The 23,433-nt window shown below is 44.0% G+C and overlaps 1 protein-coding gene across 1 annotated transcript in view; it reads right to left on the bottom strand.

Annotated features, from left to right (window-relative positions):
• Positions 1-340: 340 nt before the first annotated feature.
• The window catches only part of LOC132382600 (ceroid-lipofuscinosis neuronal protein 6 homolog), a 45,883-nt gene continuing 22,790 nt past the window's right edge, over positions 341-23,433 (bottom strand). The window contains exons 4-8 of the mRNA XM_059952981.1: positions 22,973-23,071; positions 16,488-16,676; positions 14,137-14,192; positions 11,422-11,544; positions 341-4,309 (exon numbers count right to left, since the gene is read on the bottom strand). Coding sequence (XP_059808964.1) covers positions 4,039-4,309; positions 11,422-11,544; positions 14,137-14,192; positions 16,488-16,676; positions 22,973-23,071 — 738 coding nt within the window. The 3' untranslated portion in view covers positions 341-4,038. The remainder of the gene's footprint in view (positions 4,310-11,421; positions 11,545-14,136; positions 14,193-16,487; positions 16,677-22,972; positions 23,072-23,433) is intronic.

Below are 23,433 nucleotides of genomic sequence, written 5' to 3'. Positions count from 1 at the left end.
TAAGCCTGAATTAGACTCCAAACCTACAAACCGCAGTGATTAAACTTTGCTCCAACACCATCGAGGGAGAGGGAGATCATTTGAATACAAGGACCTTCCCTCGAGAGCAGTGAGCAAGAGGGAGACAGAAACCACCACAGGCAGACATCCTCCTCTGGTAATATTAAGTAAGAGGCTGGCAGACAGCGCTAAACACTCGCTTTCCCTCTGCACCCACCTCAATGATTGCTGTCTTCCCCAGCCCTTTCATCGGTGAGAGATGGGGTTGATAATGGGCTCGCGCACAGCATTTTCCTACCACATGTAAACGTATACAGCTAATAAAATTGATTCTTGATCCATTAAGATCTGTGTGTGTGTGTGTGTGTGTGTGTGTGTGTGTGTGTGTGTGTGTGTGTGTGTGTGTGTGTGTATTCTCCTGTCTATTGTAACACAGTGCAAAAACAACATTTGATTACATCTACTGATAAGTGGACATGAAATAGCTATTAAAAACAGATTAAGGACTCAGCTACACATATCATAGGATCAATATCTCTGATGGATATAATTTCACAATGGAAATTCATCTACAGAATCAGACAATGCAGAAAACCATTCTGCCCATCGACCATATACTGGGCTGTTGGATGTTTAGTTCCACTAGCCTGCCTGTCCCCAACCGCACCTTTATTATTGCCTTGCGAATTGGACTTCTTCAATTATTTATCTAGTTGCCTGATGAAGATTATGATTGGATCCACTTTCCCGATGCCTCTGGGGAGTGCTTGCCTGATGACAACATTGTGTACTGTGAGAGAACTTAGTGACCACTTTGTCAGTAGCTGCATAACCAGGACTTGCGATATGCACCGGCTGCTCATACGACCATCCACCAACTGCTCCCATGGCCTCACATGACCTGGATCAGGGGTCTAGGTAGGTGCTACACCTTACAACTTACCTTCACTGTAGCTCCCATTTCCAGAACACAAGTATAAAGGAGAACAAAATAATTTTTACTCTGGGTGCAGCACAAAAAACACAATGAGATAAAGAACACAATAATAAAAATGCACAATATATATAAATACATAAGATAACTTATATACATAGATTAGTTGTATATCCAAAAAATGACTCTAGGCGCAGGAGTGTCTGTACATAAGGAAATGACAAAGTCGTGGTGGGTTAGTAGGTGAAGTTAGTGAGCAACCTTACTGTACAGCTCCAATGCCATATTTGCTGATGACATACTGTCATAGACTGAATCAAAGGTGGTGATGAATCTGGCTGAGTGATGCCACAACAACATCCTTAGCAAGACCAAGTAGCTGATTACTGACTTCAGGAGGAGGAAACCAGAGGTCCATAAGCCAGTCCTCATCAGAGGATCAGAGGTGAAGAGGATCACCAATTTTAAATTCCTCAGTGCTATTCCAGTCCTGGGCTCAGCATGTAAATACAATTATGAAGAAAGCATGGTAGTGCCTTCCTTAGGAGTTTGTGAAGATTCGGCATAATATCTAAAAGTTTGACTAACTTCTATAGATGAGTGCTGAAGAGTATATTGACTGGCTGCATCACTGCCTGGTATGGAAATACCAATGCCCTTGAATGGAAAATCTTACAAAGAGTAGTGGATACAGTCCAGTCCAACATGGATAAAGCCCTCCCCACCACTGAGCACATCTACATGAGACTTTGTTACAGGAGAGCAGCATCCATCATCAGAGACCCCACCACCCAGGATATGCTCTCTTCTTGCTGCTGCCATCAGGAAGAAGGTACAGGCGCCTCAGGACTCACACCACCAGCTTCAGGACCAGTTATTACCCCTCAGCCATTAGGCTCTTGAACCAAAGGGGATAACTTCATTCAACTTCAATTGCCCTGTCACTAAAATGTCGTCACAACCTATGGACTCGCTTTGAAGAACTCTTCATGTCATGTTCTCAATACTTATTTATTATTATGATTTCTTTCCTTTTGTATTTTCAGTTTGTTGCCTTTTGCACACTGGTTGAACACCCACGTTGGTGCAGTCTTTCATTGGTTCTATTTTGGCTACTATTCTATTATAGATTTATTGAGTATGCCCACAAGAAAATGAATATTCGGTTGTACATAGTGGCCTATATGTACTTTGAACTTTGCTTGTGGAAGGTGACCTTTTGAGTCTGGTGGTCCTGGCATGGATGTCACGTAGCCTCCTCCCTAACGGGAGTGGGATGAATGAGTTAATCCAGGTCTCTGACACCATCCATTTACCACTGATCGGTCAGCTGGGTCATTGCCTTTTCTAACCGTGCTACTTCTGACTGTGGATATATTTCATTCACTTATGGTGTCTGTGGATCACTTTCAAGGCCAGCGTTCACTGCTCATCAGTGAATGAGACTGTGGGAGTGAGCCAACTCCTGGAACTATCACACTGTCTATGGTGAAGGTGCTCCCATAGGGCTGACAGGGAGACAGTTCCAGAATTCGGGACAACTGACGATTTTCAAGTTAGGATGGTGTACAGTTTTAAAGATGAGCTTTATTAGTCACATCAAAACATACAGTGAACTACGACCAATACAGTCCAAGGATGTGCTGGGGGATGCCTGCAAGTGTCCTCATGCTCCCAGCATCAACACAGCATGCCCACAACTTACTTAACCTTTTTTGGACTGAGGGAGAAACTGGGACACCCAGAAGTCACAGGGAGAATGTACAAACTCCTTACAGACAGCAGCAGGAATCGAACCCTAATTGCTGGCATTGAAAATCATCTCGCTAACAGCAGCGCCTCCATGTGGCATAGTGGGGCACCTGCAGGTGATGGCACTCCTGTTCACCTTTCCCTCTTTCGTGTTAGAGGTTGTGTCATTATTGATTAGCTGGACTCTGAAAACTTGCTCTGGTTCCTGATCCCTGCTGCCGCCTGGTCTAAAATTATCATTATTAAACAGATAACCCACACAAAGTGGTGGAGGAACTCAGCAGGTCAGGGAGCATCTGTGTAGAGGAATAAAGAGTTGATGTTTCCAGCCAAGATTCTTCATCAGGAACTGATGAAAGGTCTCAACCTGAAACATCAACAACCTTGATGAAGCCTTGCAGGCTGAGACGTCGACTGTTTATTCCTCTCCATAGATGCTGCCTGATCTGCTGAGGTCCTCCAGCATTTTGTGTGTTTTACTCAGAATTTCCAGCATCTGCAGAATCTCAATAGATAACACTCAGTATCTGAACCAAACACACACATCTGAAGGTGGGATTCATCTTTTAATATTCCACTGAAGACTGCGGACAAACTGCAGGTGACAGCAGTATCACCAATGACAATGTGCATTTGAAATGACTCTATCTTACAGCAGAGGGATCTGTTAAGAACCTCAATGGCTCATTAGTCCAGCCGAACAAAGGTCCATATCTATGTGAATTCTCATTGCGGCCACGCTTGCTGGCCATCATATCACCCCCGGCATGCCCTCTTTTCATTGCTACTATCAGGGAGGAAGCACAGGAGCCTGAAGACACACACTCAACATCTTAGGAACAGTTCCTTTCCTTCCATCATCCAAGACAATGAACCCATGAACACTACCTCACACTATTTTGCACTCCTCTTGCACCACTTATTTTAATATAATTTTTTTATATTTCTTATTGTTATTTATTTATTATAATCTACAGTTTGTTTTTATGTATTGCACTATACTGCTGCCACAAAATCACAAATTTCATGGCAATCGTCAGTGATATTAAACTTGATCCTGATGTTAACTCTGCCTCTGCTCTGCCCTGGAAGGAAGTGAAATAGACGTCTTGTGCTGAGGTGAATTGGGGCATCAGATGGATGCCTTGCATCACTTTAAATCCTGTGGGTTTAAAGGAGCTGTCTCCTGGTGGGATGGGGATTTGGCACATAAGATACTGCCATACCCTTCACCGGTCTTTAGCTGGAACGGTCATTTGTTGGTGAAGCAAGAGTCTGCGAGCTTTAGTAGAAGCTTTGACTGTGAGGGAGGCAGCCAAGCCTCAGGTTGAGGAACATTGCCTGTCAGAATCCTACTGTGTTTTCTTGATGTGGAGGGTGTAGTATGCCCAGGGCTCTGGAACGTACATAACCCCGGGGTACTTTCTCCGGAGAATTTTGTCATTCCACAGGAAGGCTATCCAAGCAGAGATCAGGACCAGTGTGATGCAGAATGAATAGAAGAGGAATAGGCCATTGCTGTCCATGACCAACCCTTGGCGCTTTTTATGCATCACTGTCGCCATCATGGCAAAGGTGGTGAAGATGTAGAGGACGAAGATCTGGCCCTCGGTCACCAAGTACCTGGAACGACACAGCAGGGGAATGGATGAGTAAGCAACCTCCAGTCAACGCCCAGATATTCAGAGGGAACCTTTCCAACATATCCCACTTCAAGGTCTTTAACCCTCCCCACACCATGAGACAGAGGAGCAGAATTAGGCCATTCAACTCCTGGAGTCCGTTCCACCATTCGATAATGGCTAATTTATTTCCCTTGCAACCCCCATTCTCCAGACTTTTTTCCGCAACATTAGGCACCTTTATTCACCAAGACATTATCAACCAGATCAGCCATGATGGAATGGCGGAGCAGACTCAATGGGCTGAATGGCCTAATTCTGCTCCTATGTCTTATAGTCTTATAGACCCTCACTATTCCCAACATCCTTTGTTCCTGCCAGATTTTCAAACTCTGCTCCACGTTGACAAATACAGTACTGTGCAAATGCTTTAGGCGCCCCGCTCTATATACCTAAATCTTTGCACAGTACTGTACACCAAAGCATACAGCGAAATGCATCGATGACTAACACAATCTGAGAATGTGCTGGGGACAAGAGTCATCATACTTCTGGTGCCAAAAGAGTGTGCCCACATCTCACTAACCCTAGCCCTAACTGTACGTCTTTGGAATGCGGGAGGAAACTGGAGCTCGCAGCTCAGGGAGAAAGTGCAGACTCCTTGCAGACAGTGATGGGAACTGAATCAGTAACAGTGATCATTGGCACTGTAAAACAGGTCATTATATCATTGAGGGATCTTCAGTCGCAGCATCCAGTTATCCCATACATTCCTTTCCTTCACATGAGCGTTCAGTACTCTGAGTTACAGCCATTATTCCCATCAGGATTGTCGGAAATGATTTAAAACAGGAGTTAACTGCTTTTTTTGTGTGAGGAGGAATTTCCTAAATCTATCATCCCCTGCTGTATCCTCCTCTGTGCTATCACAACGGGTACCTGTGGCTTTCTGGGCAAGTTTGCAGATGATACAAAGACTGTTGGAGGGGCGAGAAGAGTTTGGAAAGTAGGGAGTCTGCAGAAGGACTCAGACTGATTAGGAGAATAATTCGGTGACCAGAACTGCACACAATATTCCAAATTTGGCCTTACCAATGCCTTGTACAATTTTAACATTACATCCCAACTTCTGTACTCAATGCTCTGATTTATAAAGGCCAGCGTTCCAAAAGCCTTCTTCACCACCCTATCTACATGAGACTCCACCTTCAGGGAACTATGCACTGTTATTCCTAGATCTCTCTGTTCCACTGCATTCCTCAATGCCCTACCATTTACCCTGTATGTTCTATTTGGATTATTCCTGCCAAAATGTAGAACCACACACTTCTCAGCATTAAACTCCATCTGCCAACGTTCAGCCTATTCTTCTAACCGGCATAAATCTCCCTGCAAGCTTTGAAAACCCACCTCATTATCCACAACACCTCCTACCTTAGTATCATCGGCATACTTACTAATCCAATTTACCACCCCATCATCCAGATCATTTATGTATATTACAAACAACATTGGGCCCAAAACAGATCCCTGAGGCACCCCGCTAGTCACCGGCCTCCATCCCAATAAACAATTATCCACCACTACTCTCTGGCATCTCCCATCTAGCCATTGTTGAATCCATTTTATTATTCCAGCATTAATACCTAACGACTGAACCTTCTTAACTAACCTTCCATGTGGAACTTTGTCAAAGGCCTTGCTGAAGTCCATATAGACTACATCCACTGCCTTACCCTCGTCAACATTCCTCGTAACTTCTTCAAAAAATTCAATAAGGTTTGTCAAACATGACCTTCCACGCACAAATCCATGCTGGCTACTCCTAATCAGATCCTGTCTATCCAGATAATTATAAATACTATCTCTAAGAATACTTTCCATTAATTTACCCACCACTGATGTCAAACTGACAGGTCTATAATTGCTAGGCTTACTTCTAGAACCCTTTTTAAACAATGGAACCACATGAGCAATACGCCAATCCTCCGACACAATCCCCGTTTCTAATGACATCTGAAAGATCTCCGTCAGAGCTCCTGCTATCTCTACACAAACTTCCCTCAAGGTCCTGGGGAATATCCTGTCAGGACCCGGAGATTTACCCACTTTTAAATTTCTTAAAAGCGCCTTTTACCAAAATGCATTATCATACATTTCCCAACACTGTATTCCATCTGCCACTTTTTTGCCCATTCTTCCAATATGTCTAAGTCCTGCTGCAATTGCATTGCTTCCTCAGCACTATCTACCCCTCCACCTATCTTCATATCATTCAAAAACTTTGCCACAAAACCATCAATTCCATTATCTAAATCACTGACAAACAATGTGAAAAGTAGCAGTCCCAATACTGACCCCTGTGGAACACCACTAATCACTGGCAGCCAACCAGAAAAGGCCCCTTTATTCCTACTCACTACCTCCTGGCTGTCAGCCATTCCTCTATCCATGCCAGTATCGTTCCTGTAATGCCATGGGATTTTATCTTGTTAAGCACCCTCATGTGTGGCACCTTATCAAATGCCTTCTGAAAATCCAAATAAATGACATCCACTGCCTCTCCTTTGTCCAGCCTAGTTATTACTTCCTTCACAGAAATCATGCCGACTTTGACTTATTTTATCATTAGTCTTAAAGTACCCTGAAACCTCATCCTTAATAATAGACTCTAACACTTTCCCAACCACTGAGGTTAGGCTAACTGGCCTGTAATTTCTTTTTTTTTCATTCCCACCTTCATAAAGAGTGGCGTGACATTTGCAATTTTCCATTCCTCTGGAACCATGCCAGAATCAAGTGATTCTTGAAAGATCATAAGCAATGCATCTGCTATCTCTTCAGCAATCTCTTTCAGACCTTTGGGACGTACTCCATTTGGTCTAGGTGACTTATGCATCTTAAGACCTTTGAGTCTGCCTAGCACTTTTTCTTTTTTAATAGCAATGGCATTTACTCCTGCTCCCTGACACTCTCGGAACTCTGGCACACTGTCTGTGTCTTCCACAATGAAGACTGATGCAAAGTACTTATTAAATTCATCTGCCATTTCTTTGTTCCCCTTTACTACTTCACAAGCATCATTTTCCAGTGGTCCAATATCAATCTCACCTCTCTTTTACTCTTTATATAATTGGGGAAAAAAATTAGTATCCTGCTTTATATTATTGGCTAGATTGCCCTTATATTTCAGCTTTCCCTTTCTTGTAGCTTTTTAAAATTGCCTTTTGTTGGATTTTAAAACCTTCCCAATCATCTATCTTCCCACTCATTTTTGCTACATTATATACCCTTTCCTTGGCTTTTATGCAATCCTTAACTTCCCTTGTCAGCTACAGTTGCCTCCCCATGGCATTTGAGAACTTCTTCTGTGGGACGTATCTATCCTGCGCCTTGTGACCTATTCCCAGAAACTTCAGCACCTCTGCTCTGCTGTCATCCCTGCCCGTATCCACCTGGGCAAGCTCCTCTCTCATGCCTCTGTACTTCCCTTTATTCCATTGCGATACTGATACACTAGATTTATGCTTCTCCCTCTCAAGTTGCAGTATGAATTACATCATATTATGATCACTGCCTCCTAAGAGCTCCCTTACCTTAAGCTCCCTAATAAAATCTGGATTATTACACAAGAACCAATTTAAGATAGTCTTTCCCCAAGTAGGGTCAAGCACAACTGCTCTAAAACCTATCTTGTAGGCACTCAATAAATTCCTTCTCTTGCAATCAGGCACCAACTGGATTTTCCCAATCCCCTTGTAAACTGAAGTCCCCCATTACAATTGTGACATTATCCTTATTACATGCCCTTTCCAGCTCCCTTTGCAGTCTCAACTCCACACCTTGACTACTGTTTGGAAGCTTATATATAACCATATAACGATTACAGCACGGAAACAGGCCATCTCGGCCCTCTAGTCCTTGCTGAATGTTACTCTTGCCTAGTCCCACCGACCTGCACATTATGATTCCCATAATGTTTTTTTCCCCTTGCAGTTTCTTAAGGGTCTTGCACTGTGGGAGGGGTGTGGAACAGGTGGCAGAGGAGGCCGGGGCAAAGGGTGACATGGGTGCAGACACACCTAGCCCTGAGACATCAATTGGTTTATTGATCACAACAGGATGTCTCTCTGGTGCTTCCTGCGCCCTCCCCTCTCCTTTCCTGTTCTCCTAACCATGATTTTGGGAAGACTTTTGAACAGTACTGTACATTTGACAAACAAAACTACCACAAGAGTTACAGCAGAGTAGCGGTTAGTGCGTCATTATGATAGCTTGGGACGTTGAAGCTTGGAGTTCAATACTGGCATCCTCTGTATGTCCTTCCCATGGAATACGTGAGTTTATGCCGGGTCCTCCAATTTCCTCCCGCAGTCCAAAGACGTACTGGGTAGGCTAACCGGTCATTGTGAATTGTCCTACGGATAGGTTAGGGTTAAATCAGAGTTGGCTGCGGGTTGCTGAGTGGTATGACTCGAAAGGCTTGAAGGGCCTATTCTATGCTGTACCTCCAAATAAATAAATCTTTCCTCATCTGTAATAACTTTAGGGTGATGGAACTTGCCAGGGTTCAGCCAGGTGGGTGTCAGTGAGCCAGGCTGTGATAGGGGTGCATCACACACTCTCCAGCCTGTGGTCACCTCCTACTGTCACTGTGCAATGAGCGGGACCGGTAGCTGGCACTCCCACACTACCTTTCCCAGGATGTAGTTACATTGCCAAGGCTGATGCTAGTGGGTCATTCCAAGTTGCTGCTGGAGTTAACTGGGAGATGGGGTGGTACAAGTGACGGGGCTGCTAGATTATTTCACTGATTAGTTAAAGACGAGAGTCACAAATGGGCCAATTAGGCAAGTACAGAGATATTAAACCCATTACTGTACTGCATTGTAAACACTTTAAACCACTTTTTGTAATGTTGTTTACATTGTAAGTACACTCAGTGGCCACCAGTTCATCTGCTTACTAATACAAGTATCTAATCAGCCAATCATGTGGCAGCAACTCAATGCATAAAAGCACGCAGACATGGTCAAGAGGTTCAGTTGTTGTCAGACCAAACATCAGAATGAGGAAGAAATGTGATCTAAATGACTTTGATGGTTTTGGGTCCCTTATCTTTGAAAGGATGTACTGAAACTGGACAGGATTCAAAGAAGGTTCTCAAAAATGATTCCAGGATTGAATGCTTGATGGCTCTGGGCCCGTATTCACTAGAATTCAGAAGAATAAGGGGTGACCTCATTGAAACCTATTGAATAGTGAAAGGGCTTGATAGAGTGAATGTGGAGAGGATGTTTCCTATGGTGGGAGAGTCTAAGACCAGAGGACAGAGTTGCAGGATAGAGGGTGTCCGTTTAGAATGGAGATGTGGAGGAATTTCTTTAGCCAGAGGGTGGTGAACCTGTGTAATTCTTTCCTACAAGCAGCTGTGGAAGCCAAGTCTTTACGTATATTTGAGACAGGGGTTGATAGATACTTGATTGGTTAGGGCATGAAGGGATACGGGGAGAAGGCAGGAGATTGGATCAGCCATGATGAAATGGTGGAGCAGACTCGAAGGGCCAAATGCCCTAATTCTGCTCCTAATCTTATGGTCTATTGTCTTATAATTGTTCTTGGCAAATTTCTCTACAGAAGTGCTTTCCCATTGCCTTCTTCTGGGCAGTGTCTTTACAAGATGGGTGACCCAGACCATTATCAATACTCTTCAGAGACTGTATGCCTGATGTTGACCATCCACCACCTGCTCCCATGGCTTCGCATGACCCTGATCGGGTGGTGGGTCTCAGCAAGCACTACAACCTTGTCCAAGGGTGACCTGCAGGCTAGCAGGGGGGAGGAGTGCCTTACACCTCCTTTGTATCTCCACCCTGCCTCTCCTTATGGATACAGCCACTCTACTGGATGTTCATAACAAAGAAATGATTGTAACCAATTCCCTCTGCCATAAGCAAGAACGAAAAAGAAAGAACATAAGGAAAGGAATCTTGCCTCGTCATTATCTTTATACTGAAAACCATCTCAAACTAGACTGATAAGAAAATTCCTTTGGTAAGAGCAGCCTGTGAGACTGTTATATTTATGCTGGCATCTAACAGGCTTGCAAAGAAGCTACAAAAAACAACAGACCCAGTGAGACTACAAATTATTGAACATCCACTGAACATTTACAAAGAGGTGATTGTACAAAACATATAAGCAAGCATAAAGCAAGTTAAATTGCACAAAAAATAACAATGTATTCTTTAATCCAACAAGGAATATAGAACATTTCAGCACTGTACTATGGCTCACAATGTTGTGCTGACCTTTTAACCTTCTCCAAGATCAACCACAGAACATAGAACATTACAGCACATCATAGAATATTACAGGAAGATAGGCCAGTATACACTCAGTGGCCTCTTTATTACATCCACTTGTACATCTGCTCATTAATGGAAATATCTAATTAGCCAATCATGTGGCAGCAACTCAATACATAAAAGTGTGCAGACGAGGTCAAGACGTTCCACTGTTAGACCAAATGTCGGAAAGTGGAAGAAATGTGATGTCAGTGACCTTGACCACGGAATGATTGTTGGTGCCAGATCGGATCGTTTGAGTATCTCAGGGACTGGGATTTTCACGTAGAGTTTACGGAAAATGGTGTGAGAAACAAAAAACATTTTAGTGAATGGCGGTTCTGTGGGTAAATGCCTTCTTAATGAGGGAGGTCAATGGGGAATGGCCGGATTAGTTCAAGTTGACAGGAAGGTGACAGAAAGTCAAATAATAATGTTACAACAGTGGTGTGCAGAGGAGCATCTCTGAATGCACAACACATCCAACCTTGAAGAGGATGGGCTGCAGCAGCAGAAGACCACGTATACGAGTTACTAATAAAGTGGTCTCCAAATGCATGTCCAATATATTACTGGGAAGTGAAAAAGCTGGAGGTGATGTTTCTACGTACCTGCTGCCCTCACTAGTGATAATAACTAGTCCTCATCTCTGGATTACTAGCCCAGTACCAAAACCAGATGCCAATGGATCACATAACATTGACAAAATTGAAATATGAAAGAAAAGCCATACTAATCCTTTGTTGGTAACTTGGTTATCACTTACCAGTAGTAGAGGCTACTAGGGCCAAGCAGCAGCCATGCAGACAGGGGCATTCTACTGTCCTTGTTACACCGAGTGAAACAGCCCGTAAAATAGAGGCAGAAGATGACAAAGAGGGGGACATACCTGTGGCAGAGAACCAACATGACAGTCTGTCAGATTGAGCATTCCTCTGACCCACCAGTACCTTCAACCACACTGGAACATAAATACCCCTGACTGCAGTGAATCATAAATGCCTCCAACAATATTAGGTTTGTAGCATGTGACCATCTGCTCATTTTTTTTTTAAACAACACTGCAGCTTACTCACATACAAAATACAAGCATCAGGGATTTACAAGACTGCCAACAATTTCAAATATGGTTACTACTATCTACAAAATTCCCCGGGGTGGGCCCACTGCTCTTGGAAATCCCTCACTGCACCCATAGTGACAGCATGCTCCCTCCCCAAGGGCACTCGTGCACGAACGTTAGCCTGGAAGAGGGGCAGGCAGCTGACTTGCGCAGAACCCTCTGTTAAGTCTGAATGTCAAATTTAACAGAAATGGCTTGCCTGTGTGATAAACATGTGGCAGAAGTGCTTATTCATGATCTCAGTTAACCACTTAATTAGTTTAACTAATTTGTTTTGGGTGGTTAGCATAACACTATTACAGCAGGAGTGACCTGGGTACAACTCCCACTGCAGCCTGTGAGGAGTTTGTATGTTTTCCCTACAACTACATGGGGTTCTGCTGCTGTATGTGACCTTGTACGTTCTCCCTGTGACAACGTGGGCCTCCTCTGGATGCTCTGTGCTCTGGTCTCCTCCCACATCCCAAAGACTTATGAATTAGTAGGCTAATTGGTCACGTGGATGTAGTTGGGCAGCCCGGGGCTCCTTGAACCTGTATGACTGAATAAAATTCAACTAGCCAGCCATCCTCCAAAGCCTCAGCAGGTGAGAGAGAAAGATACCATGGCTGCGATTTTGCTGATAGGCGAGAGCGCAAAGCGAATAAACAACTGAACATGATGGTTAACACCAAGTTTCAGGCCGTTGCCAGAAGTTAATAATTGCATGTTCATGCTGCCCCATTCAACTCACCAACAATCATACTTCAAAGTAAGTTCATTGTCCTTTCACTGTTGCCTCACAAGGACCAGGAGCACTATAGTGTGGTTCACCATCTGATACTGTTCCAGAACTGGTAGATTTATCCAGCGGAAGACTATCGTACACAACTGGTTTGAAATCTAGAGCAGGGAGTTTCTCACGTGATCTGTCATGTACAAACAAGCTACCTCATCATGACCTTGCACTTAATCGTTTACCTGCACGGTACACACGAGTCTGCATTAATATCTTTAAATTTTATCGACGGGACTGATGAAGGGTGTCAGCCCGAAATGCCAGCTGCTTATTCCCTTCTGTAGATACTGGCTGACCTGCTGAGCTCCTCTAGCTTTTTGATATTTTCACCACATTACGGGTCCTTTACATATGGCATCTATCGGCACGGCGATGCAGCAGTTAGTGCAGCTGTTTTACAGTGCCAGTGATCACCGATCAGGGTTCGATTCCCGTCGCCATCTGTAAAGAGTTTGTACGTTCTCTCCATGACTGCGCGGGTTCATCTGGGTGCATAATACGAGGGGGCATCATTTTAAGTACACAAAGGTGTGTTGAATGCCCTCTCAGCATGGTGGTAGAGGCAGATACATTAGGGGCATTTAAGAAACTCCTAGACAGGCACATGGATGGTAGAAAAATGGAGGGCTCTGTAGGAGGTAAGGGCTAGATTGATCATAGAGCAGGTTAAAAGGTTGGCACAATATTGTGGGCTGAAGGGCCTGTACTGTGTTCTCTGGTCCGGTTTCCTCCCATATTCCAAAGACTTACTGTTAGGATTACTGGCACGCTACTTGTGAGCTGCCCCCAACTCTCTAGCCCTTGACCTGTGTTGCTCAGCGATGCAAAATGATGCATTTCACTGTATGACGGCCACTTCAACGTTTCATTGTACATGTGACAAATAAAACTACTCTGAATTTTATTTATACACTCTGTGGCCACCTTATTAGGTACACCTGCTCATTAATGCAAATATTTAATCAGTCAATTATGAGGCAGCAACTCAATGTATAAAAGCATGCAGACGTGGTCAAGAGGTTCAGCTGTTGTTCAGACCAAACATCACAATGGGAAAAGAATGTGATCTAAGTGACTTTGACCATGGAATGATTGTTGGTGCCAGGTGGGGTGGGCTGATCGCCTGGGATTTTCACACACAACATTCTCCAGAGTTTACAGAGAATGCTGCAAAAAGCAAAACAAAAACATCCAGTGGACGCAGTACTGTGGGCAAAAATGGTCGGAGGAGAATGGCCGGACTGGTTCAAGCTGACAGGCAGGCGACAGTAACTGAAATAACCACGTGTTACAACCGTGGTGTGCAGAAGAGCAATTCTGAACGTACAACATGTCAAACTTTGAAGTGGATGGGCTACAGCAGCAGAGAACCACAAACATACGCTCAGTGGCCACTTTATTAGGTACAGGAGTTACTTAATAAAGTGGCCACCGAGTGTAGTGGGTGCTGAGATTAGGAACCATAGGACTCTGTTATCGAACATTGTGTTGTCTGTGGCACTCAAATTTGAGTCTCTGCTTTGCTTCTTAACAATGACAGCTGGAGAAGGCAAGAATTCCCATTGTTTTTAGCTACTCACCACATCAGGTGACCCAGGGATTCATCGTAGTAATAAAGAAGCTCAAAGGAGTCAATCTGTTGGTTTAAAATGAGAACTATATATTAACGACTTGCCATCTGTGGTCGGTGGCGAAAACGAGTCAGTCTTTAGGTTTTCTGAGGATTGGGCTGTTTACAGTTTGTCAGGTGATGGGGGATAAAGCATTTGAAAGAATCAAACAAACAGCCCCGATGGATGCAGAGTAAAAGGAAGGAGCTCTGTCCCACAGAACACAGAACAATACAGCTCTGGAATAGGCCATTCGGCCCACTATACCCGTGCTGAAAACGATGCAGAACTAAATGAAATCCCCTCTGCCTGCATGTGATCCACATCTCTCCATATTCATTTATCTGCCTCAAAGTATTATCGTGTGTTTCCTGGCAGTACATTTTGGGCACCTATGCTCCTCCATTTAAAATCTGCATATCTCATTCAAATTCCCTCCTCCTCACACCCTCAGTACTGGATCAAGAATCAACGCTATCCGCCGTATATATTTACACGTGTTAGGAATTTGCTGTGGTGCGTTGGTCAGGGTGTGACATGCAGCAAAAACAACATTCACCAATTATATAAAATAAGTTTCAAAGTACAGAAATGGAAAAAAACATGCGTAAATACATAAATACCAGCATTATAAAAAGTGGCTTAAGATGCTTACAGTGCAGTGCCTGAGGTGGCAGATAGTGGGGAATTGAGGGAGGTACTAACCTTCAACTGCCTGGAAGAAGAAACTTTGAAGATGACTTTTTAATAGTCCTATTTCACTCTGCAGAAAGGATCTTTGGAAAATGCGGTTTGCGGGGGTGGGGGGGTTAGTGTCTGCAATGACTTTCCCTGCCTGCTTCTTCATCCTGGACACCTGCAGGTCCTGCTGCAATGGTAGATGCAGCCAATTATCTTTTCTGCTGACCTGACAGTTTGCTGTAGTTTTTGCAGATTGTGAGAGGATTTAGTACCATCTGATACTTGATAATGCGTGGGATGTGCCGGCTTTCATGAACTGTGCCAGCCTGCTATTCACCTTTCTCAAATAGAGTCCTACCGTGCTAGTTAGGGACGGTTTTACACTGTAGTCATTATCGCCTAAAATCCCCTGGTCAGTATCACCAAATATTAACCTCATTGCACTTTGCCTTTGAAACTCATTCTGTCAAGGACAAGCTGCTACACTTACAAGGAACACTGCCACAAGAAAGCAACATCAATCATCAAGGACCCCCGTTCCTCCCGCTGCTACCATGGGGCAGGCGGTACAGGAGCCTTACGCACCACACCACCAGGTTTGGGAACAGTTATTGCCCTACAGCCATCATGGATAACTTCACTCACAAAATGTGCAAAGTGTTTGACATGGACATAGTGGGCCTTTTTCTATACTGTGTTACACTATGACTCTGTTATTGATTGGTAAAGGAGGCAAAGGTCAGAGTCAAAATAAATTTATTATCAAATTATGTATATTCCTGTGCAGAGGTCTTCGGCACATGTATAAAACTTCTGTGAAGCAAAGATGCTTTCAAAAATAATGAAAAAGTTTCCAAATATCAAAAAATTTACTATAAAGTGCGGTAAACAGTAAAAAGAATCAAATCAATATTTGCTGCGACCACCCTTTGCCTTTAAAACTGCATCAATTCTATCAGGTACACTGTCATGCAGTTTTGTAAGAAACTGGTAGGTTGGTAGGTTGTTTCAAGCATCTTGGAGAACTTGCCACAGTTCTTGTGCAGAATTTGGTCATCTCGCTGGCTTCTGTCTCTCCAGGCAATCCCAGGCGGCTTGGATCAGGGCTCTGTGAAGGCCACACCATCTGAAACAGTGTACAAAATCTAGGGTGCCTAAGACTTTTGCTGGCTACCGTACATGTCACTGTATGATAGCACCAGATTTATTTTCTTGCAGGCATTTACAAAATAAAGATACATAATGGAATTTATGAAAAAAAAACTATACATAGCCAAAGACCGACGAATAGCCACTGTGCAAAAGACAAACGATATGAATAACAAAAAGGAATTAGGTAATACCGAGGACATGAGTTGTAGCGCCCTGTGTACTGCAGATTGCGGAGGCAGTTGAGCATTGAGATGAGATGGGGTCAGGACACTAACACAGGGTAAAAAGCATGGAGGGCTGATGGCTTCTTTCTGCCACATTCTTATATTAAAGTCATGGCTACCAATGGTAGGACAATGAGGACTGGGGATTTGTGTGTGGATGAGGTGTCAAGATCACACTCACAGTCTCTTCCCGCCCGTCTCCCCTTGAGTATAAGGATGGTTAATCTGGTGGGAGGCCTTCCAAATGAAGAGACGGGTGCTTACCAGTGTTTCCGGTTTGAGGTCCTTCATGATTGGGTTTTCCCGGACGGACAAGTGCAGCTGGTATCCACTTAGAATGAGCCGGTGATTCACAGAGTCACCTACGAGGTGAATGCTGGCTCCCATCACAAATGTTATGATACAGATGTACACTGCTGACAGAGGGAGAGTCTTGGGGGAGCGTTCTATAAGCTGCAACAAAGACATGAAAGGTTGTCAATAGTTCTGTGCTTTTAGTCAAAAGTGGGAGAACCTAGGGAGCAACTTAAAGGTCAGAGAAGCATTTAGGAGGTAAAGAATGTTAAGGCAGTTGACAAGAGAGACACAGAATTTACATTTCCCCTGGCTGGAGTGTTCAGAACCGGGAAGGGGGTGGTCATAGTCCTGAAAAAGATATTTTCCTTTTGCACTATGTATTGTTGGTTTATTAATCTCTTAATCTATGTATTCACATCTCAAATTTTCAAAGTACACTTATATCAAAGAATATATAAATTGTACAGCCTTGAGATTTGTTTGCTTCCAGGCAGCCTCAAAGCAAGAAACCCAAAAGAACCAAATTAAAAAAAAAGACCAACACCTGATGCAGAGACAAAGGAGGGAAAAAAAAACCACAAACCATGTAAACAATAGAAGTGAGCAACAAGGTTTCGAACCAAAATGAGTCCTTGGATCGGAACCTCCGGAGCAGCCCAGAGTAGGCCCAAAGCCTCTGCATCAGTCCATCATATTAGTGGGCATTGAGCACAGCAGATGGGGCAGTTTTCCACCTATCCATATCTGTCTATTAATCTACCTATTATTGTAACTTACAGAAAATATTTTAGTATATTGCACTGTACTGCTACAACAAAACAACAAATTTCATGACATATGCCAGTGGTAATAAACCTGGTGCTAATCTATTGAGAACTGGCAATCTGGCCAGAGGAACTCACCAGGTTGAGCAGCATTTGCAGGAGGAAAGGTATTTATGTTTTGGGTTAAAACCTCTATCAGAACTCATGATTAGATCTGCACAACCCACTGAGTTCCTCCAGCAGAGAGTGTATTATCCAGGTTCCAGCATCTACAGTCACTGTTGAGAACTCATTGAACTTTCATAAACACAAGAGATTCTGCAGATACTGGAAATCATTAGGAACACCCACAAAATGCTGGAGGAGGAACTCGACAGGTCGGGGAGCATCTATGCAGATGAATAACCTGTCGCTGTTTCGGGCACTGATTGCTCAGAGGTTTGTGTCAGTACATTTATATTCAATTCGACCTCCAAGGTCGTCTCTTCTTTTTCCTCCATATGGAATAACGGTAGCTTCTTTACAGCCACAAAATTTCCTGGAACACTGTGTACCCTCGGTCAGAAGCAAGCTATCCAATGTGTAACGTATTAGATTATAAGACCTAGAAGCCGAATTAGGCCATTTAGCTCATCAAATCTGCTCTACCATTTGATCCTGGCTGATATCTTATCCCTTTCAACACCTCTCCGCTGCCTTCTCCCCATTGCCCTTAATGTCCTTACTAAACAAGAACCTATCACCCTCCTCTTTAAATGTACCCAATGACCTGGCCACCACAGCTGTAGCATTGTGCGTGAGTAAGCCTGATGCTGGGGTCTGTCATCTGTAATGATCATGAACTTGAAATGTCTGGGAAACAATGGGGGAAAGCAGGGCTCTTGGGGTTTCCTTCTTTTCACCAAAGAACACCAGGCAAAGGCACATTCAATCAGAGGTCAGTCCAGCCTTATGGAAAGTTGGGACACAAAAGACTCTGCAGATGTTTCTGAATTACTGAGCGTATTTCCCCTTTTGTACTCAAAAGTTCTTTCACCAAGATCATCAATACTGATTATAAAAGGTAGAGCCAGCCCTTGTGATGAGTGTCAATCAGACAATAACCATTCACCCTGTGTTTCTCTGCTGCCTCCCGGAGCTTGTGGTGCCTCCTACCTTGAACAAACGCCCGAGTTACCCATCAGGTCATGCAGCATCTACGGAGGGGAATAAACAGCTGGCTTCTCGGGCCGAACCTATCCCACAGTTACCGGGGCACAACCAGGTTCTATTCCTGAGATAGACGTGTTCAGGACCAGAACCGTCTATAGGTTGGAAGTGAAGAGGAAGCCCGTGTGGGAGAGGGTAGCAGGGACAGCGTTGACGAGAGCGCGAGCAGATGCAGGGACAGGAACAGCAGCCGCCAGCAGGTCTCACTGGCGCACTGAGTGAGTCCACTCAGAGCTTTAACCCAGTCCCCTCATTACTGTGGCTCGAGGGGCCGGGGGGGTGAGGGGGGGGGGGGGGGGAGAGGGGAGGCACCCGGCAGAAGATGTCTGCAGCCCAGAAGCAGCTAAGGATTAAAGGTTATTTGTCGCGTGCACATTGAAACATACAAATGAAATGTGTCAAATCAAATCAGCGAGGATTGTACTGGACAACTCACAAGTGTCACCACACTTCCGGAACCAACAACTAACTAATCCTAACCCTGGCGTTCCCAATCTGGGATCCATTGACATTTGCTTAATGGTACCAGTCCATGGTATAAAAAAGACTGGGAATCTCTGTCCTAACCTGTACGTCTTCAGAATTTGGGAGAAAACTCAAACACCTGGAAGAAATCCATGATGTCACGGGGAGAACATACAAACCCTTTACAGACAGGAGTGGGACTCGAACCCTGATCATACAGCTGACACCCTACAGCGCTACGCTGACCATCATACCACCGTATCCACCTCTATCCATACCTTCGGACTCCCAGTCTGTCAAATGAATGGGCTGTTTGTAACGGGGAGAACTGGTATCATGCTAATAGTAGGAGACCCTTCAGCCCATCACATCACACAATCCCCCTGGGATGTTCTCCCATCAGCTCCTTCTCCCTCTATCTTTTCTGTACCCCCATAATTGATTCTCTCTCACTCAGGGGCTGGATTAAAGCTCTGAATTCTCCAGGGTCATTTTGGTAGCAGTTTACATTCTACCTCAGGCCAATACCAAGCAGGCTTTAGATGATCTGAGCAATGGGATCGAGACAAAACAGCGCAGCCTAACACCTTCACCATCGGTTTGGGAGATTTTAACCAGACCAGTCTGAAAAAAGATCACTAAGCAATTACCATCAACAGATCATTTACAATACCACTGAACCATTGCTACACCACCATCAAGAATGCCTACTGTGCTATTCCACTTCGGAAAGTCTGATCACCTGCGGGTGTTTCTACTCCCTGCATATAGGCAGAGACTGAAGGCTGCAGCACCAGCACTGAGGACCAAGAAAGTATGGACAAGGGAAGCACAGGAGCGCCTACACGACTGCTTTGAATCAGTGGACTGGACTGAATTCAGGGATTCACCTTTGAACCTGGATGAGTATGCTGCAGTTGTTACTGACTTCATTAAAACCTGTGTGGATGAGTGTGTGCCTACAAAGACTTACTGTACATTCCTAAACCAAAAGCTGTGAATGAACCAGGAGGTACGTTGTCTGCTGAAAGCTAGATCTGTGGCATTCAAGTCTGGTGACTAAGGCCTGTACCAGAAAACCGGGTATGATTTGAGGAGGGCTATTTCAAGGGCGAAGAGACAATTTTGAACAAGGTTGGAGGTGACATTGGATGCACAGCAACTCTGGCAGGGTCTGCAAGACATTACTTCCTACAAAGCGAAACCCAATAGCATGAATGGCAGCGATGCTTCATTACCAGATGAACTCAACGCCTTCTATGCACACTTTGAAAGGGAGAACACAACTACAGCTGTGAAGGTCCCTGCTGCACCCAATGACTCTGTGATCTCTGTCTCAGAGGTCAATGTTAGGCTGTCTTTAAAGAGAGTCAACCCTCCTAAGGCAGAAGGTCAAGTTGGAGTACCTGGTAAGACTCTGAAAATGTGAGCCAAGAACATTTTCAACATCTCACTGCCATGGGCGAAAGTTCCTACTTACTTCAAAAGGGCAACAATTATTCCAGTGCCTAAGAAGAATAATGTGAGCTGCCTTAATGACTATCGTCCAGTAGAAGTCACATCGACAGTGATGAAATGCTTTGAGAGGTTGATCATGACTAGACTGAGCTCCTGCCTCAGCAAGGACCTGGACCCATTGCAATTTGCCTATCACCTCAATAGGTCAACAGAAGATGCAATCTCAATGGCTCTTCGCACAGCTTTAGACCACCTGGAAAACACAAACTCCAACATCAGGATGATGCTCATCGACTATAGTTCAGCATTTAATACCATCATTCCCACAATCTTGATTGAGAGGTTGCAGAACCTGTTTCTATGTATCTCCCTCTGCAATTGGACCCTCGACTTCATAACCAGAAGACCACACTCTGTGTGGATTAGTGATAACAAATCCTCCTCGCTGACGATCAGCACTGACGCACCTCAGGGGTGTGTGCTTAGCCCACTGCTCTACTCTCTATATACACATATGATTGTGTGGCTAGGCATAGCTCAAATAACATCTATAAATTTGCTGATGATCCAACCATTGTTGGTAGAATCTCAGGTGGTGACGAGAGGGCATACAGGAGTGAGATATGCTATCTAGTGGAGTGGTGCCACAGCAACAACCTGGCACTCAATGTCAGTAAGACAGAAGAACTGATTGTGGACTTCAGGAAGGGTAAGACAAAGGAACACATACCAATCCTCATAGAGGGATCATGAGTGGAGAGAGTGAGCAGCTTCAAGTTCCTGGGTGTCAAGATCTCTGAGGATCTAATGTGGTCCTGACATTTTGATGTAGTTATAAAGAAGGCAAGACAGCAGCTACACTTTATTAGGAGTTTGAAGAGATTTTGCATGTCAACAAATACACTTGAAAACGTTTCTAGTTGTACCGTGGAGAGCATTCTGACAGGCTGCATCTCTGTCTGGTATGGAGGGGCTACTGCACAGCACCGAAAGAAGCTGCAGAAGGTTGTAATTCTAGTCAGCTCCATCTTGGGCACTAGTCTACAAAGTACCCAGGACATCTTCAAGGAGTAGTGTCTCAGCAAGGCGGCATCCATTATTAAGGACCTCCAGCACCCAGGGCATGCCCTTTTCTCACTGTTACCGTCAGGTAGGAGGTACAGAAGCCTGAAGGCACATACTCAGCGATTCAGGAACAGCTTCTTCCCCTCGCCATCCAATTCCTAAATGGACTTTGAACCCTTGAACACTACCTCACTTTTTAAAAAATATACAGTATTTCTGTTTTTTGTACATTTTTTATTCAATATATGTAATTGATTTACTTGTTTATTTATTATTATTATTTTATTTATTATTTTTTTCTCTGCTAGATTATGTATTGCATTGAACTGCTGCTGCTAAGTTAACAAATTTCACATCACATGCCAGTGATAATTGTTACGTATTCAGGCAACAATAAATATATGAGTTAGGCAAGGGTTTTTATAACAAACAACACGTTTATTAAACACTGAAAACAAACCCCCCCAAAAGTAAACAAACACTAACGTAACCAGAAATCAGCCGCTGTGTGGCAGCTTAAACAGTTCTTAAAGCGATGTTGCAAAAACAGTTATTTTAAGTAGTATTGCCAAAAGTTCGAAAATGCTCACAGTCCATTTAAAAAAGGAGAGACTTTATAAGATGATTTAAATTCCCTTTCACGTCGTTTTGCTTCGATCCCCGATGTCGAACTTTTCCCACGAAGAATTTACGAAACGAAACGGCTTAAAGGCACTGACCTTTCCTTTATCACACTGTCCTCAATCTTCTGCTATCCCGCAGAGATTAACACGAGAACAGTCAACGAATTCCTTTCAAATAAGGATTAAATCAGGTCGAACCCATTTCACCGTTGAAATAGATTCTCCTCGATCTTTAACTCCCAAACTCCGATCTTCACTCTCCACTGATTTCTGAACTAGCAGTATTGTAAAGAACCTGCTGGCAATGACCTTTTAAACTTTAGGCATTAGATAAAACTTCATCTTTCAACTAAACTGCGTCATCACATTAAATCACACAGTGGCATGAAGTCAACTTGGCAAATCCAGCCACGAACTGCCCCTCCTCACAGGGTGGGGTCTGCCTTTTATAACCTGTAAAAAAAACCTGTCACATGATCTCTACTGGCGGGAAAATGACATCACTCCACCAGCACAGGACCATTACCTCAAGTCCAGTATAGCTTCAACCCCAGTCACGTGACAAGGGTACCACTGTCATGTCATGAGTATGTAACATAATAAACCTGATTCTGATTCATCAACTCACCCTACTTTCCTTTCCCTTTACAAGGTAATTTACAATGGCCAATTGATGTACCTGATGCCTATGGGATCTAGGCAGAAATTCACAGAGAGAACATCAGACTCTGTGCAGTCTGAGTCACCACACAGTCAGATACAGACTGCACGAATTCTCTGGCTCCTTCTCACCATGTTGATGCACAACATTGCGGGCCGAAGCATGCTGTAATATTCCATGTTCTACAACTTACAGCAAAGGCCTTACCTTCAGCAGCAGGAATGGAGTGATGACATTGTAGGCCATGTGGAAATAATCACCAACACTCGGCTTATTTAGTGGAAACCATTCCAGAGGGAGGATAATCTGGGAAGAAGCACAGAGCAGTCCTGGTCAAATTAGTTCTGGTAAACGATAATCGAAATTATAAACCGCACGTTAAATGCTCTCCCCTCCCTTCCAATATTGCGTCAATATCAGCTCAGCCATCAAGGACCTTCAAAAGGCAATGCTTAAGGCAGGCTGCATCCACCATTAGGGTACCCACACCATCTGGGACATACCCTCTTCACATTATTACCACCAGGAGGTACAGGAACCTGAGGACACACACTCAATGTTTAAGGAACAGCTTCTTCCCGTCCATCATCAGACTTCTGAAAGGACTATGAACCCATGAACACTACCTCCCCACTTTGCTCTCTTTCTGCACTATTTATTTACTTATT

The sequence above is a fragment of the Hypanus sabinus genome, chromosome 28, assembly GCF_030144855.1.
Source record: "Hypanus sabinus isolate sHypSab1 chromosome 28, sHypSab1.hap1, whole genome shotgun sequence".
Classification (NCBI taxonomy): domain Eukaryota; kingdom Metazoa; phylum Chordata; class Chondrichthyes; order Myliobatiformes; family Dasyatidae; genus Hypanus; species Hypanus sabinus.
This window is presented reverse-complemented; position numbering and strand designations above follow the sequence as displayed.